Source organism: Phocoena sinus, chromosome 20 (genome assembly GCF_008692025.1).
Source record: "Phocoena sinus isolate mPhoSin1 chromosome 20, mPhoSin1.pri, whole genome shotgun sequence".
Lineage (NCBI taxonomy): Eukaryota > Metazoa > Chordata > Mammalia > Artiodactyla > Phocoenidae > Phocoena > Phocoena sinus.
In genome coordinates this window covers 17,640,543-17,656,617 of record NC_045782.1, presented here as the reverse complement: position 1 = coordinate 17,656,617, position 16,075 = coordinate 17,640,543, and the positions used below count along the sequence as shown (strand labels likewise).

The 16,075-nt window shown below is 39.1% G+C and overlaps 2 protein-coding genes across 3 annotated transcripts in view; one reads left to right on the top strand and one right to left on the bottom strand.

Annotated features, from left to right (window-relative positions):
* ATAD5 (ATPase family AAA domain containing 5) overlaps positions 1-14,051 on the bottom strand; it is a 38,190-nt gene extending 24,139 nt beyond the window's left edge. For both annotated transcript variants that reach the window (XM_032617870.1, XM_032617871.1), the window contains exons 1-6: positions 13,601-14,051; positions 9,226-11,147; positions 8,401-8,509; positions 2,705-2,860; positions 657-780; positions 36-117 (exon numbers count right to left, since the gene is read on the bottom strand). In XM_032617870.1, the coding sequence (XP_032473761.1) occupies positions 36-117; positions 657-780; positions 2,705-2,860; positions 8,401-8,509; positions 9,226-11,147; positions 13,601-13,666 (2,459 nt within the window). In that variant the 5' untranslated portion in view covers positions 13,667-14,051. The remainder of the gene's footprint in view (positions 1-35; positions 118-656; positions 781-2,704; positions 2,861-8,400; positions 8,510-9,225; positions 11,148-13,600) is intronic.
* Positions 4,191-4,570, top strand: LOC116746391 (U6 snRNA-associated Sm-like protein LSm3). Its single transcript, XM_032617872.1, has one exon. The coding sequence runs from the start codon at positions 4,200-4,202 to the stop codon at positions 4,506-4,508; it is 309 nt and encodes a 102-aa protein (XP_032473763.1). The 5' UTR covers positions 4,191-4,199; the 3' UTR covers positions 4,509-4,570.
* Positions 14,052-16,075: the final 2,024 nt, after the last annotated feature.

The window sequence follows — 16,075 nt, the reverse complement described above, 5'->3', positions numbered from 1 at the left end:
ATATTTTGACATTTTAAAATTTGTATCAGACTGACCTGCTTTCATCAAAACCAAGGACAGGATCAGCTGTTTTCTGAGCCTTTCTAGTAAGAAATAAAGGCGCGACTTTCACTTTTCCTTAGAAAAATAAATGCTTAGGTTAGAATCAAGGTTCATCATCTCCACTTACCTCTAGCTACTTTTAAAACTTAAAAAAAATTTTTTTAATTAAAAAATTTTCTATAATGAGCTGATCTCTCAACTTGAAAAAATCAATATCAGAATCTCTTGGGGAGCTTCTTTTTAAACTACAGATTCCCACAACCCACCTCTGGAGATTCTCAGTCAGTATGTCTAGGGAAGGACCTAAGGATTTAAAATTTTTTTTAGTTTACCAGATGATTTTGATAATCAGTCAGCTTTGGGAACCACTAAGTTAACTGAGGCTAAATAGATACAAAGAAATGCAATCACTTAAAATACACTCAGTTACCTTTTGTAAAACTCTTCACTACATTATAACTTTACTCATTAAAATAGAAATATCTAATATAATTAAAAGGTTATATTTTATAAGACAAGAGATTAAATCAAAATGAGATAAAGTTAAAATTCAGAACAATATAATCCCCCCAAAACATTCTAATGTTCATCATCAAGTTATCAAATCTGATTACCAGGGACATTTTTAGGAGTCTTGTTAAGTTTTTTTCCTAACACATCATTCAGACACTGAAGTTTCTTCTGATTTTTCTCAGGATGCTTTAAAGGAGTAGGACTTGAACCTGTTATTACAGAGTCCTAAGACAGAATAAGAAAAAAAATGTTAATAACATACAATTAATGTTATTAAAATTTCAAAAGGATTACAGTGCTAGAAGCCATGACAAGATAATCACATTAGCAACTCCATACATCTCCCTGTCAGAAACTAACACAGAAAACACAGGATATGAATGGCAATAGTCTGTGCTTATATCATACAAGTTCACGTGATCAAAGAGTGGATTTATTATGACCATGGGTTTTCTTTTTAAAAGAAGCAACGAACAGACTATATTGCAGATAAAAGAATCAATACAACCAAGCTATAAAAATTATGGCTATTCCCTTTCAGAACTATACATCCTAGATATGTATTAGATGTAGTCTGGTAAGTTCTCATGTGGTCAGCATACATCTATTGAGCATCTACTATGTGTTAGGCAATATAGCATGCACTGGGAACGCACACAAAAATGAAACTCTAGAGTTGGTGTCAAGTTTCCACCAGGGTTTAGGGGACAGAGGGAGAGCTAATCTATGAGTAAATCGTTTAACTAGTGAGCTTCCCTGGTGGCGCTAGTGGTTAAGAATCTGCCTGCCAATGAAGGGGACACAGGTTCAAGCCCTGGTCCAGTAAGATCCTACATGCCCGCAGAGCAGCTAAGCCCATGCACCACAACTACTGAGCCTGTGCTCTAGAGCCTGCGAGCTGCAACTGCTGAGCCCACATGCCACAACTACTGAAGCCCACAGGCCTAGAGCCTCTGCTCTGCAACAAGAGAAGTCACCGCAATAAGAAGCCCACGCACCGCAACGAAGAGTAGCCCCCACTCACCACAACTAAAGAAAGCCTGTGCGCAGCATCGAAGACCCAAAACAACCAAAAATAAATGAATAAATAAATTTATTTTAAAACATAGTTTAACTAGTATAATACAGTATAGTGAAAGTAATACTGACTAAATGCAAAAAAAAAACCCCCATGAAAGTAAATTAAAGTACATATAGGGAAGGAAACTATTTGTCTTAAAGGCATCAGCAAAGCTTTCAAGAGTAGGTAGTCGATTATTCACAGCATTTTTCATAGCCGAAAAGTGGAAACAACCCAAATGTCCATCAACTGATGAATGGGTAAATCAAATGTGGTATTTCCATATAATGGGGTGTTATTTGGTAATAAAAAGAAACAAAATACTGATTCTACAACATGGAAGAACCTTTAAAACATTATGCTAAATGACAGAAGCCAGATACAAAGGACACATATGGTAGGATACCATTTATATTAAATGTCCAGAATAGGCAAATCTATAGAGACAGAAAGTAGATTAGTGTTTGGCTAGGGCTGGGGGAGGGGAGATAGGAAGGTGACAGCTAAGGAGAATGAGGGTTCATTCTTTTGGGGGTAAGGAAATATTCTAAAACTGACTGTGGTGATGAATGCACAACTCTGTGAATGAATGCACACTCTTTAAAAGTGACTGAATTGCACACTTTAAATAAATCATATTATATTTTTTTAAAAAAGAGAGGGAGATGGTGGCATAATTTAGCAAGATCTTAAACTCTGAGTAGGAATTCCTCAGGTGGAAGAGAGTACCTAATATACATTTTACGCTGAAACTACAAACTGAAAAAAGTAAAAATTGCAGCCTTTGGGGCAAAATGAATAATTTAGCATGACAGAGCAAAAAGAGTGTGTTTGAGGAAGGGGGGTTGTTTTGAGGAAAAGGAGGAGCTAGTTCAGCCTAAGAAGGATCTTGAATGACTTGACAAGGATTCAGAGTGTATTCTGTAGGCAAGAGAGCCAAAGCCTTTGAAAAGAGAATGGAAAATGATATTTTTTCTACCACCTCAGGGCTTCCTACAATTCTACCTTATAATTTTATAAGTTTCCTTCTCCCATTTCAAACAGAAGAACAGAACAGAATTTATATCAATAAATATTTGTAATACTTACTTCTGTTTCTGACCTTTCAGGGAGTGTCTGATGTCTGGACGAACGCCTTAAAGGTGTCACTATTTCTTCAGTAGCTTTTGACCTACTAATGTGTAAAGCTTTTGCTTTTTCAATCAATTGTTTTGCTTTGGATACATTTTTTGAAGCACTGCTTACCTAAACACAAATGTGAAATAATAATTTAGGTTACTGGCAAATATTTTATATTTAATAATAGAAAAAAATAAAGGCAAACCTTTAAAGACAGTAAAAAGATCAGTAGTTGCCAGGGAGGAAGGGACGAATAGGCAGAGCACAGAGGATTTTTAAGGCAGTGAAACTACTCTGTATGGTACTGGTGGATACATGTCATTTTACATTTGTCTAAACCCACAGAATGTACAATACCAAGAGTGAACCTTAATTTAACCTACAGACACTGGGTGATAATGATGTGTCAATGTAAGTTCATCAATTATAACAAATGTACTATTTTGATATTGATTATGGGGAGGCTATGCATGTGTGACAGCACTGGGTATATGGGAAATCTATACCTTTTGCTCAATTTTGCTGTGAACCTAAAACTGCTCTAAAAAAATGAAGTCCACTAAGTACATATATAATATAAAAATATAATCACAGATCACACTAAATAAAAGACCAAAAAAATAGTTATTCAAATCTTACCAAGGAAATGAAATTAAAATGTGTCTAATTATACTTGGTTTGCCTTTATTTCTTGCTTGAAATCTATTCAGATAAATATAATTATATTTGTGAAAAATACCCAAAAAGATATCCATATTAAATGTCTGTATATAAAACATTTTTTAAAAATAGATGTCTGGTGGGTTTCCCTGGTGGCGCAATGGTTGGGAGTCCGCCTGCCGATGCAGGGGGCATGGGTTTGTGCCCCGGTCCGGGAGGATCCCGCGTGCCGCGGAGCGGCTGGGCCCGTGAGCCGTGGCCGCTGAGCCTGCGCGTCCGGAGCCTGTGCTCCGCGACGCGAGAGGCCGCAGCGGTGAGAGGCCTGCGTACCGCCAAAAAAAAAAAAAAAAAAAAAAAAAAAGAAAAAAGATGTTTGGGGACTTTCCCGGTGGTCCAGTGGTTAACACTCTGCGCTTCCAGTGCAGGGGCCATGGGTTCAATCCCTAGTCAGGGAAATTCCACATGCTGCGTGGTGCAGCCAAAACAAACAAACAAACAAATAGATGTCTGTACAGATAAGAATTATTGGTTATTTCCCCATTGTTTTCATGGCACCTATTCTTTGATTTTAGTCACTTTTAGGCTGAGTCCTTTGAAGAGAGGTTGAAAAGGTAGTAGGTATGGAAAAGAGCACTGATAAGAATAAAGTCTGGCCTTCAGGCCTGGCTCTGCCACTGATGTACTAAGCATTCTTGTGCATTTAAATATTATCTTCCAGATAATGTATTTTCCATATTATGAGTTCTACAGGTTTTTACATTTGAATTAAAAACACATAGCAAGCAAAGAGCGCAGGGTTTGGAAGATGGCGGACGACGTGGACCAGCAACAAACTACCAACACTGTAGAAGAGCCTCTGGATCTCATCAGGCTCAGTCTGGATGAACGAATCTATGTGAAAATGAGAAATGACAGAGAGCTTCGAGGCAGGTTACATGCTTATGATCAGCATTTAAATATGATATTGGGAGATGTGGAAGAAACTGTGACAACCATAGAAATTGATGAAGAAACATATGAAGAGATATATAAATCAACCAAACGGAATACCCCGATGCTTTTTGTCCGGGGAGATGGTGTTGTGCTAGTTGCCCCACCATTGAGAGTTGGTTGAAACAAAGAATTTATCCTGTGTGGAAAATAGGAGATTTTGTATGATTGCCTCTTTAAATGTAGAAGATATTCAAAAGAGAAACGGGCATACGTTTTGATTTTAAGAAATAACCAAGAATTCTTCCACTTCTGAAATAAGTTGATTTGTAGATAACTCACAAATTCTTAAGCTAAATGGCATTTTTATTTTTCTCCAATCCTTCCAATAAATGTGATCACCAAGATGCAAAAAAAAACCCAAAAGAAAACACATAGCAAGCAAGCTGCAAAACAGCTCACATTATATGATCCCTTTTAAAAATGACATATAAATATTTAAGGATAGGAAAAAGTCTGGACAGATGAACTTGTAACTATTAAAAGTGGGTTCCCCCTGGGGACCTCCCTGGTGGCACAGTGCTTAAGAATCCGCCTGTTCATATACCCTGAGAAAACCAAAATTCAAAGAGAGTCATGTACCAAAATGTTCATTGCAGCTCTATTTACAATAGCCAGGACATGGAAACAACCTAAGCGCCCATCATCGGATGAATGGATAAAGAAGATGTGGCACATATACACAATGGAATATTACTCAGCCTTAAAAAGAAATGAAATTGAGCTATTTGTAATGAGATGGATAGACCTAGAGTCTGTCATACAGAGTGAAGTAAGTCAGAAAGAAAAAGACAAATACCGTATGCTAACACATATATATGGAATTTAAGGGGAAAAAATGTCATGAAGAACCTAGGGGTAAGATAGGAATAAAGACGCAGACCTACTGGAGAACGGACTTAAGGATATGGGGAGGGGGAAGGGTGAGTTTTGACAGGGCGAGAGAGAGTCATGGACATATACACACTAACAAACGTAGTAAGGTAGATAGCTGGGGGGAAGCAGCCGCAAGGCACAGGGATATTAGCTCGGTGCTTTGTGACAGCCTGGAAGGGTGGGATGGGGAGAGTGGGAGGGAGGGAGACGCAAGAGGGAGGACATATGGGAACATATGTATATGTATAGCTGATTCACTTTGTTGTAAAGCAGAAACTAACACACCATTGTAAAGCAATTATACCCCAATAAAGATGTTTAAAAAAAAAAAAATAAAATAAAATGTACATTTAACACACAAAAAAAAAAAAAAAAAAAAAAGAATCCGCCTGTTAATGCAGGGGACACAGGTTCAATCCCTGGTCCGGGAAGATCCCACATGCCGTGGAGCAACTATGCCCATGCGCCACAACTACTGAGCCTGCGCTCTAGAGCCTGTGTGCCACAATTACTAAAGCCGGAACACCTAGAGCCCATGCTCCGCAACAAGAGAAGCCATCGCAATGAGAAGCCCGCACGCTGCAATAAAGAGTAGACCCTGCTCGCCACAACTAGAGAAAGCCCACGCACAGCAACGAAGACCCAAGGCAGTCAAATAAATTAATTAATTAAATAAAATCCAAATAAATAAATAATATAAGCAGCATTTAAAAGTTCAGTAGAATCTTTCTAAAAAGTAAGAGAGATAGCAATTAAGAAAAAAAAAGTGGGTTCCCCCTAAACAGTAGGAGAGAGAAAATTTTAAAAGTTTTCACTTTTAAATTTATATACTACTGTGTCTTTTAAACAAATGTTTGCCGTTTTTAAAAAGTTAAAAAAAAATTTTTTTGACTGCGCCTTGTGACATGCAGGATCTTAGTTCCTACACCAGGGATCGAACCTGTGCCCCCTGCAGTGGAAGTGCAGAGTCTAACCACTGGATCCCCAGGGAATTCCAAAAACTTTTAAAATGTTTTGTAAAAACATTAAAAAGAATAGGCATGGAAAAAAATATTTTTTTAATTAAAACTAAAATATAAAAAAAGAATAGATATGGATATTCAGAACGTACATAAGGAGGTTAGGAATGTTAAGGATCTGCTTTATAGTAGTAGAGTGACAGATTTTTGTCGTTCTGCTAGCAAAATTTGTTTTTCTTTTTCATAAGTTTATTTGATTGATTGATTTTTGGCTGGGTTGGATCTTCGTTGCGGTGCATGGGCTTCTCATTGTGGTGGCTTCTCTTGTTGCACAGCACAGGCTCTAGGTGTGTGGGCTCAGTAGTTGTGGCTTGCGGGCTCTAGAGCGCAGGCTCTGTAGTTGTGGCGCACGGGCTTAGTTGCTCCACGGCATGAGGGATCTTCCCGGACCAGGGCTCGAACCCGTGTCCCCTGCATTGGCAGGTGGATTCTTAACCACTGCGCCACCAGGGAAGTCCCTAGCAAAATTTTTGGCAGGCTGATGAACCTTAGGATAAGTTAGCATTCAAAATAATCCAGCTAAATTTAAATTAACGACTGAATCATTGAAACAGTTAAGAAAAACAGGGCTTCCCTGGTGGTGCAGTGGTTGAGAGTCCTCCTGCCGATGCAGGGGACATGGGTTCATGCCCCGGTCTGGGAAGATCCCACATGCCGTGGAGCGGCTGGGCCTGTGAGCCATGGCCGCTGAGCCTGCGCTCCGCAACGGGAGAGGCCACAACAGTGAGAGGACCGTGTACCGAAAAAAAAAAAAAAGACATGTTTTAGTGAAAAAAAAAAATCCACATGCATTTTGGCATGTAGTTCTGCTATTACCTGAAATCTTTTTTTTTTCCTAATAGTTATTTTTCTGATAAAAGTTTTTAAAAGTTCATGTTTATAGAAAAACAAAAAACAGAAAAATGAAGAAAATCAAAATCAACCATAGTCCTATCATCTCAAAAACCAGTCATTTCCAACACCCTCCTTTCTGACCTAGCTGCCTGTCCTCCCAGCTCACACTTGGTTACTCCTGACTAAAACAGGAACTTCGGTCCTGACAGCTCTCTACTTTCTCCTTATTTATCAGCCCCTGGTACCCCTTTTCCCTGTCCCCAGCTTAAATTCCATCATATATCATGTCAACTCTCAAAAATATTTTCACCTCCTTTGGTGCCACTGTCCTTCAAAACGGGGTTAAATATTTACTTTATAAGATTAATGATAAGAGTACCAAGCATAGTACCTAAAGTGAGATAAGAAGCGCCCCACCCCAACCCCGACGACGCGGGGGGTGGGGGGGAAAGAGAGTTGTTAAATAAAAACAAAAGAGATACCAACTTTCTGTGGCAGTGGCTTTCACCCAAGGATTATATCAGAACCACCCTGGTGGCTTTTTCAACACACACACACACACACACACACACACACACTTGTACCTACTCACCCAGGAGAGAATCCAATTCCTTGTACCTACTCACCCAGGAGAGAATCCAATTCTCTCATCATAAGGGATAAGCAGTTTACTTTACAAAAGCAGCTAAACTATTCTTATACATACAACCTCTCCCTTTAGGAAAATGGTTTTCAACTGGGGGTGATTTTTCCCTCCAGGGGATATTTAGCAATGACTGGAGATATTTTGGTTGTCATAGCTAGGGCAGTTGGGGTGCTATTGGCATCTCATGGGTAGAGGCCAGGATTACTGCTAAACATCCTATAATGTACAAGACAGTTCCCCACAACAAAGAATTATCCAGCGCACAATGTCAACAGTACCAGGGTTGAGAGATCCCACTTGTTAGCCTCTAATCTATAGAAATAAACCAAAAATTCAATCATGCTTATTTCCATAAGCAGCCTTAGGGAAAAAGATTGGAATATAACTGTCACTAAGAAAACTTTTTCTAAGTAAACGATACTGTCTTTATCAACTGCTTTCATCTCACAATAAGATATGTTGATCTCTTAATAAGCTAACTAGAGGAATAAAATAACAGCAAAAAATAATATAGGGTTATAGTTAACATAACCAATCTATGAAATATGTGAATCTTCTTTTGGCGTATCACTTCCAATAGTAATAGTTATTATTTTACAAAACAGAATACCACTTAGAGGACACCCTAGTATTTCAATTACCTTTCTAGTCTGAGACTCAAAATCTTCATCAGCTGCTTCAGATTTCTTAGACCTTTTCTTAGATTTTTTCTTAGATTTTTTGGGAGTACTAATTCTGGTGAATTTCATTCTGGAAAAAACGCAAAAAGATACTCACAAACATTTATGTGATTATAATGTGTAAAAATTTCAGTTGAATATAGAAAGGAACCAACTAGGGCTCTAATTTCTGGACAGTTCTGAAACAGAAAACGAAAAAAGACACCCCCCATCAGTTTCAAACTACTGATTCAAAAGTAAGCCAAACTCAATGTTAAACTCTTAGAAAATATAAAGTTTCATTTTATAAATCATAAGCTTTCCAGAAAATTAGCCCCTAGGATTAGCCAGAACCAACATGCAAGTATATGTTGAGTTGGCCAAAAAGTTCATTCGGGTTTCCCGAGGCATCTTATGGAAAAACCTGAGCAAACTTTCTGGCCAACACAATACCTCACAGTATATGGCTCAGCTTACCTAAAAATGTTCTATGATTTATTTTTAATCTTATGTTTGTTAAACACACAGAATTCATATTTGGAGGATATTTCTCCAGGAATTAACAACTATGATAAATAAGAGTTTAAAACTCATCTAAAATACGGCTAGAATTCTTCTGAAATCATGCCTGAGTTTAAATTAAATATGGAAAATAAGCAACATTTTTGAAACCCTGTTTTCTTTTTCTTATAAATCAGCTGTGTTCTAGAAAAAAAAAAAACAATTCTTCAGTGCTTGACATATTTTCCTTCACATCTAATAATACATGCAGAATATTTAGAACTTGAGAACAAAACAAAACTTTACCTAATAGGACTCTCTGAATCAGAGGATACTGTTATTAATTCCGCTGTATATAAGCTACGCTTCCCTGATAAGTTCGCTGCTTTTGGAGTGGAAGCTTTTACTGGACTATCGTCTTGTGCGTCTTCAGAATCAGTAGCTCTAATGATTACTGTAGCAGATGTGCTGCTACTTCTTACAGATCTTCTGCTTGGTTTCAGTGTAGAAACAGATACCAAGCTGTCTTCAGTCTCAGCTTTAGAGTGTATAACCTTATCCTTAACTGGTATGCCAGCTTTTCTTGAAGACTTATTGTTACACGGAGAGGAAATTTTTAGAGGGTCATCATCTGCTGCACCTTCACAAACAAGGTTTTTGCTGTTAAGTAATGAGCTGTTTTTGAAAACTTCTGTTTTCTTTTGTCTTAAACTCATTCTAAGCCTGTTTTGATTTTGTTTCTCTTTAAAGGAAAAAGTTGATTCTTTCTCTTGAGGATTTCTCTCTCTATTTTCACCTGGAATAGCACCAGTATCTACGATTTTTTTATTCTTTTTCTTCAGTTTTTTACTTTTCTCCTTAGGAAAACCTCCTTTATCAGCATGTGTCTGTGAATTGCCATTATTTGAAACCATTTGGATATTAGGATTTTCCATGATTTTTTTAGAATTATTGTCTCTTCCTTCCTCATTTAAAGACTTTTCATTGAGCTCTTTCTGCTTATCAGAAGACTTTTTGACTCCATTTTTAAGTGCATCTGACGTTGGCTGCCTAAATGCTTTCATAAACTGCTGTCTTTCTTCTAGAGTGCATTTTGGTTTCACAGCTTCAGAACTCCCAGCTTCCAACACTGCCAATTCTAGCTCTTCCTCATGTATAACGACATTAGATTTTCTTTTCTGACTCATCTGTTCATTCTCAGGATCAGACAGGCTATTTTCCATTTCCACCTGCTTTTGTTTCAAGAAAATTGAGGGTATTTTCCCTGTCTTTTTTGGGGGGATGGGATGAACTTGTGCAAGAACAGTGACTGTCTTAAAGCGGACCTGTTGGGAAATTTCATAGGCTTCTGGGTCAGTTATACAACCACTTTTGACTGCATCGTCAACAGTTTCAGAAGGAATACAAACAGACACTGTAGAGTCTGATGCCTGTTCCACTTTACTTTCGTTGTGACTTTTTAAAAATTCCTCATATGAGACAGTTATTGTACTATCATTTAACTGGGCTGTTTTAGTTATATTATTTCTAGATTCTGCATCATTTGCAGTATTTTCCATTTCATTAGTTAGGGAAGGCATTAACTGTTTACTATCATTACCATCTCTTTTAAGGAGATTTAGTTCCTCTGCTAAGGGTAAACTTTCAGATAGATCTATTACCTCTCTGTGCTTCCTCTTCCTCAATTTTCTGCGATCATTTTTTGAGGGGCCTTGTTTAGGACTTACTTTCTTAGAACTTTTTTTGGAGGTCATAGTGCTTGATTGTTTTTTGGTATCTTGAATACTTTCTGCAAGTACCTCGACATGTTTCTTGTAGAGTAAAGCAGAAGTACTACTTTCCACAAAATTGTTACTTAAACTGGAGTCTTCCTTGCTATCATCACTGTTAATTTCAATTGCAGATTCATTTTCAGTTTTAATATGACTTAGTTGATGAGATAAATTAAGTCTCTTTCCTCTCTTCTTATTCTCTGTATTTGAGGACATTTCCAAAGGTGTTTTACAGTCTTTGTCACTGTTGGCAGGCAATGGTGTGGATGACTTTATCTTGTACTTTTTTGCTGTCTGAGTTTTCTCATTTGTGGGTAAAGTCTTTCTAAAATAATCCAGAATATTACTGGATTTTGGTGGAGAGAAAACCCTGTCTCCAGTCTTCCCCATTGGTGATAAATATTTAGTGATTGTTTTGCAAGTTCTGTCATCATCTTTCCTTCGCTTCTTGCTTGCCTATCAATTTAAAAGAAGAAAAAAAGCACTTATTTCAAGCAACATGAATTTTAAACATGGATCTATTATTTTATGTAACGCGATAAAAAAAGGAAGGCTCCCTTAGTTGATAAACATTACATATTAGGAAGAAAAAGAGCTTTAAAGTTAAACCTACATTCAAATCTCAATGTCACATCAAGTTATACAATTATAATTTGTGTACTTTATATATTATACGTCAATAAAAAGTTTCAAGGCCCCCTATGCTTGTGTACAAATGTGTTAATTACTGTTGGCCTCTGTTTACTCTATAACCTTTGAGTAGTACCACCCATCCCACAGAATTTGTAATGAACATATTACATACAAACATGTGAAGTCTGATGCATGCTAGGAACTCTATAAATATTATTTCCATTCCCTTTATACTGTTTTAGGTAAAAATAAACAAATTATTCTAACTATTTCCAAGAAACAGGTACATGGTGAACAAGCCTAGGATCCCAAAATTTACTAATTAAGTAAAAATTATAGTGGACATTTACTACAAATAAAACAAGACTTTTCAGTGTTTTAGTATGCTATTATGAGTTACCGCCTGCCTCTTATACTATTTAATACCCTTAAAAAAAAGCTACATCAACTTTATTTTTAACTTCCCTCAGTTCATTTGTTAGAAAAAACTTGCCAGAACAACAAGAAAACCTTTTTGTTTTTTTGAAGATAAGTAACAAAGGAATTATAAGTCTAGAAAATTAAAATGTATTATAAGGCTATCATGATTAAAAGCATAGCACTGATGCATGAATAGGCAGGCAACTTAAAAGAGCCGATTAGAAAACCAGAAAGAGACGTAAGTGTGTGTTTAGAATTTGGGGGGCTTCCCTGGTGGCGCAGTGGTTGGGAGTCCGCCTGCCGATGCTGGGGACACGGGTTCGTGACCCGGTCCGGGAAGATCCCACATGCCGCGGAGCGGCTGGGCTCGTGAGCCTGCGCGTCCGGAGCCTGTGCTCCGCAGCGGGAAAGGCCACAACAAGTGAGAGGCCCGCGTACCCCCCCAAAAAAAAAAAAAAAAAAAAGAATTTGGTATATTATAATAGTAGCACTCAAGTTAGTGGGCAAAGAAGTAGTTAATAAATAGTACGGGGACAAATTTTAACCCTCTGGATAAATATGAGACAAAATAAATTACAGACAGATTAAAATTTTACATCTTAAAATGAAATGATAAATGTACTAGAAGAAAATGCTAATGAGTTGTTAGTATTATTATTATCGTGAGCTCGTATCAGAGGCACAATACCATAGGCTCTGGAGTCAGGCAGATCTAAGTAAGTGCTGGCTCTGACATCTACTAGTGTGGGACCTCAAGCAAATTACTGTTAATTTTCTAACTTACTTTTTCTCACCTAACTTACTTTTAATTACTTCTTAACCTTCTCTCATCTGTAGAATACAGATAATAACACCTCATCACAGGGTTGATATTAAGTAAAATAATGTGTATAAGGTCCTTACCCTTAAAATACTAAACAGTAAGTATCATTACTGTGAAATAGCCCTCTAAGCAGGGCACCAAAAGCAGAAAGTGTAATGAAAAGACTGGAAAACTGAGCAAACAAAAAGCAAGAACTGTGTAATTCAAGTATCAAAAGTCCTTCTTCACACCTGAGACAAGCAGAGCAACTGCCTTTTCAGCAAAGAAGTATCAGCATAACATCTATTAGCAAGCAGACAAAAGTACTCAATTCTAAAAAGTAAGAGTCTCAGCGAAATAAGTGAATATACATCTTGGCTCACTTCGAAGACATCTGTTTGCATACTTCAGTTAGAATGCGAGCTTGAAAGGTGTAAAAATATAGCAACCGTCTACTTTTAGATGCTACTCCACTACTTCATGGCATTAGAATCTCTTAACAACAACTGCTTAGTACATTTCACTGAAAGTTGATGAACACAGGAGAATAACAGCATGCCAAGCTGGGACTTCTAACTGCAGTATCTTAAGCCCTAGAACAATGAGATAATGATTTTTAAATGAAGTACCTTTTTTGATTCCTGTAGTGACAATCTAAGCGGTATTCCTAGAGCAGGTGATTGGGTGGACAGGTAGAACTTAAAGATTCTTTTCCACGCTAAAGTGATTCCTTATCCTATGATTCCTTATCATGAACCCCAGACTTGACCCTGCGATCCTCCGTAACATTTCACAAGTCCAAAACATCAAGTTCCAGAAACATTTCAGCATCTGGTAACTAGTCCTTTACTAGGCATCTTAAGGTCCCCGCAAACATCTCACAATCCCAATGTTTCTAGGGACCTATCATGTCTTTAAGAAACGACACACCCCAGCAATTGTTCCACAGAATGTCAGACTCTGGGGCGTCACCAGATCCCTCCTTCCCCCTCATAGATCCTAAGTCGGTATTACCTTTCCCCCACGCCCAACATTCGGAGATATTCAAGCTCACCTCATTCCCGTAGTCTTTCACCGGAGGGGGAGCAGCTGCCGCCGCCATGGCCAAGACCCCCACCATGCTCCTTGCTTCCCGGAATCCCGGTTCCTAGGACCTTCCGCGGCCCGGCCCGGCCTGTCGGGAGGCCATGGAGGCGGCCGGCTCCAGCAGGAGCAAGGAGCTGGGCCGCGGGGTCCGCCTCGGACTCCCCCGCGCCCACTGCCCGGGGTGGTCGCAGAGGCTGGGCCCAGCTCAACCAAGTAGAACGCGGGAAGAGGCGGTGAGAAAGCGCGGGCAGCGAAGAACCTCAGGCGCGGTCGGTGAGCGTGGGGTGCCCCTGAGGCTGCCACTCCAGTTCTGAGTGATAGGGACTGGGGATCCCGCGGGGAAAGCAGGCCGAACACAGATTCTACCCGCAGGATTCGGAGGGAGTTCTTGTCAATTGGGTTTTCGCGCCGTCCAGAGTGCAGGGGGCGGAGTTTAGATTGCTTCCGGAGGCTGCGCGGACAGTGAGCCGAGAGGGCCAAAATGCTTCTTCGGCAAGACTGCAGGAGGTGGGATTGCTTTACCGTGAATCTAAAAGTAGCGGGGACTTCGGAGATTCAGACTTCTTACGCCCAGTTTCACTGATGAGGATATGATTTGACTAAGTCCGTTGGTGGCAGAATTAGAACCCCATACTTTTGACGCCCCAGACTAGCCCCTATTTAAAAGTGGAAATTCGAAAAATACAGAAAAGGGAATAACAATTGATTACACTCCCACACGGAATAAAATGTTATTTTGGCAAGCGTCCTACCTAGAGATACGCCCACTTGGGGTCCGAGATTTCGACTTTTTACCCCTAATTGAGCTCAGGAGGCATTTCTTCCCGTGGATTTCGTCCTCGCGAGCAGCTAGGAGCCCAAGGTCGTCGCCTCAACTGGCTGGCGTGTGTTCGAGTTGTTGCTGGGTACCAGTAGTTTGCTAGTTTGTAGTGAAGATAATCTCATACATCATTTGCATTGTTTTCACAGACATGTTTAGCTTTATTTTTTTTTTTTTCATTGCACTTGCAATATAGAGAGTGTGTTTATTTTGTCTGGGTGCTAGTTTTAACTACACGGTGTGTAAGAGCTGAAACAAGTCATGTAAATACACCTGTCAAATAGTAACGGGAAGCCACCTTGTTCTGTCGGGTTATGCAAACTGATGTTAACTGTTGACATAATTGTGTCTATATGGTATTTGCTATTGCCTGGACAACATAAAGGGTACAAATTTCTCCAATGAAATTAGTGGTAATTACTTTCTCCTTGAAAATTATTAACCCTGGATAAGGTTTTTCAGGAAGGGAGACTGCACTTCTAAATATAAACTGTTTTGTTGTCTTGGTTTCGTTTACTTATAACTCACGTAGTGTAAGAACGCTGCGCAAGGAGAATGACGGCGAAGAGGAGAAGATGGAAGAGCAAGAGCGTGGAGGAGGAGAAATCAATTAGAAAATTACAGAAAAAACTGAAAGTCTGTTTGACTTTCACCCCCTAACTTGGTCTCTTCCTCTTAGCCCCAGTGGCAGCCAGTATTACCTATTTGGTGGATAGCATTGCAGCCTTTCTTAATACTTTTACATACATATACGTATCCGTAGAAAAATCTTTAGTTTTGTTTTTCTTTACGTAAAAGGTAACAATGTAAATATCACTCAGCAATTTGTTTCTTTCATCATTGTCTTCAAGAGCTATACAGGTCGATCTGATTCCTTCCCTTTCATTCCTGAGCATTCCACCCAATTATGCACAACATTTTATCTATCCATTTCCTTAGTGATGATCATTTAAATTGTCTTCAATTTTCTGTTAGTCAGACAATGAGTCAGCGAACATTCTTGTCTCCTTGAACACAAATGGTGCTTTTCCAGGATACACACCTAAACGTGGAATTGCTGGGTTGTAGGGTATGTCTCTAGCGCTTTTTATTCTTCTAAAAAGCTAAGCATTTAAAATGCGTTGAGGGCTTTCCTGGTGGTGCAGTGGTTGAGAATCCGCCTGCCAATGCAGGGGACACGGGTTCGACCCCTGGTTTTCTAGCACTATAAATATCTGCTTATCTTTAGATATTTCAATATCTTTACACAGCTATGTTTTTAAATAAATTTATTTATTTTTGGCTGTGTTGGGTCTTCCTTGCTGCGCACCGGCTTTCTCTAATTGCGGCGAGCGGGGGCTACTCTTAGTTATGGTGCGTGGGCTTCTCATTGTGGTGGCTTCTCTTATTGTGGAGCACTAGCTTTAGGCACGTGGGCTTCAGTAGTTGCAGCACGCAGGCTCAGTAGTTGTGGCTCCTGGGCTCTAGAGCACAGGCTCAGTAGTTGTGGTTCACGGGCTTTGTTGCTCCATGGCATATGGGATCTTCCCGGACCAGGGCTTGAACCCGTGTCCCCTGCATTGGCAGGTGGATTCTCAACCACTGCTCCACCAGGGAAGCCCTAAACAGCTATTTCTTGACTAA

Excerpts from the sequence above, each read along its gene's own strand:
- LOC116746391 (XM_032617872.1), top strand. The coding sequence starts at position 4,200 with ATGGCGGACGACGTGGACCAGCAACAAACTACCAACACTGTAGAAGAG.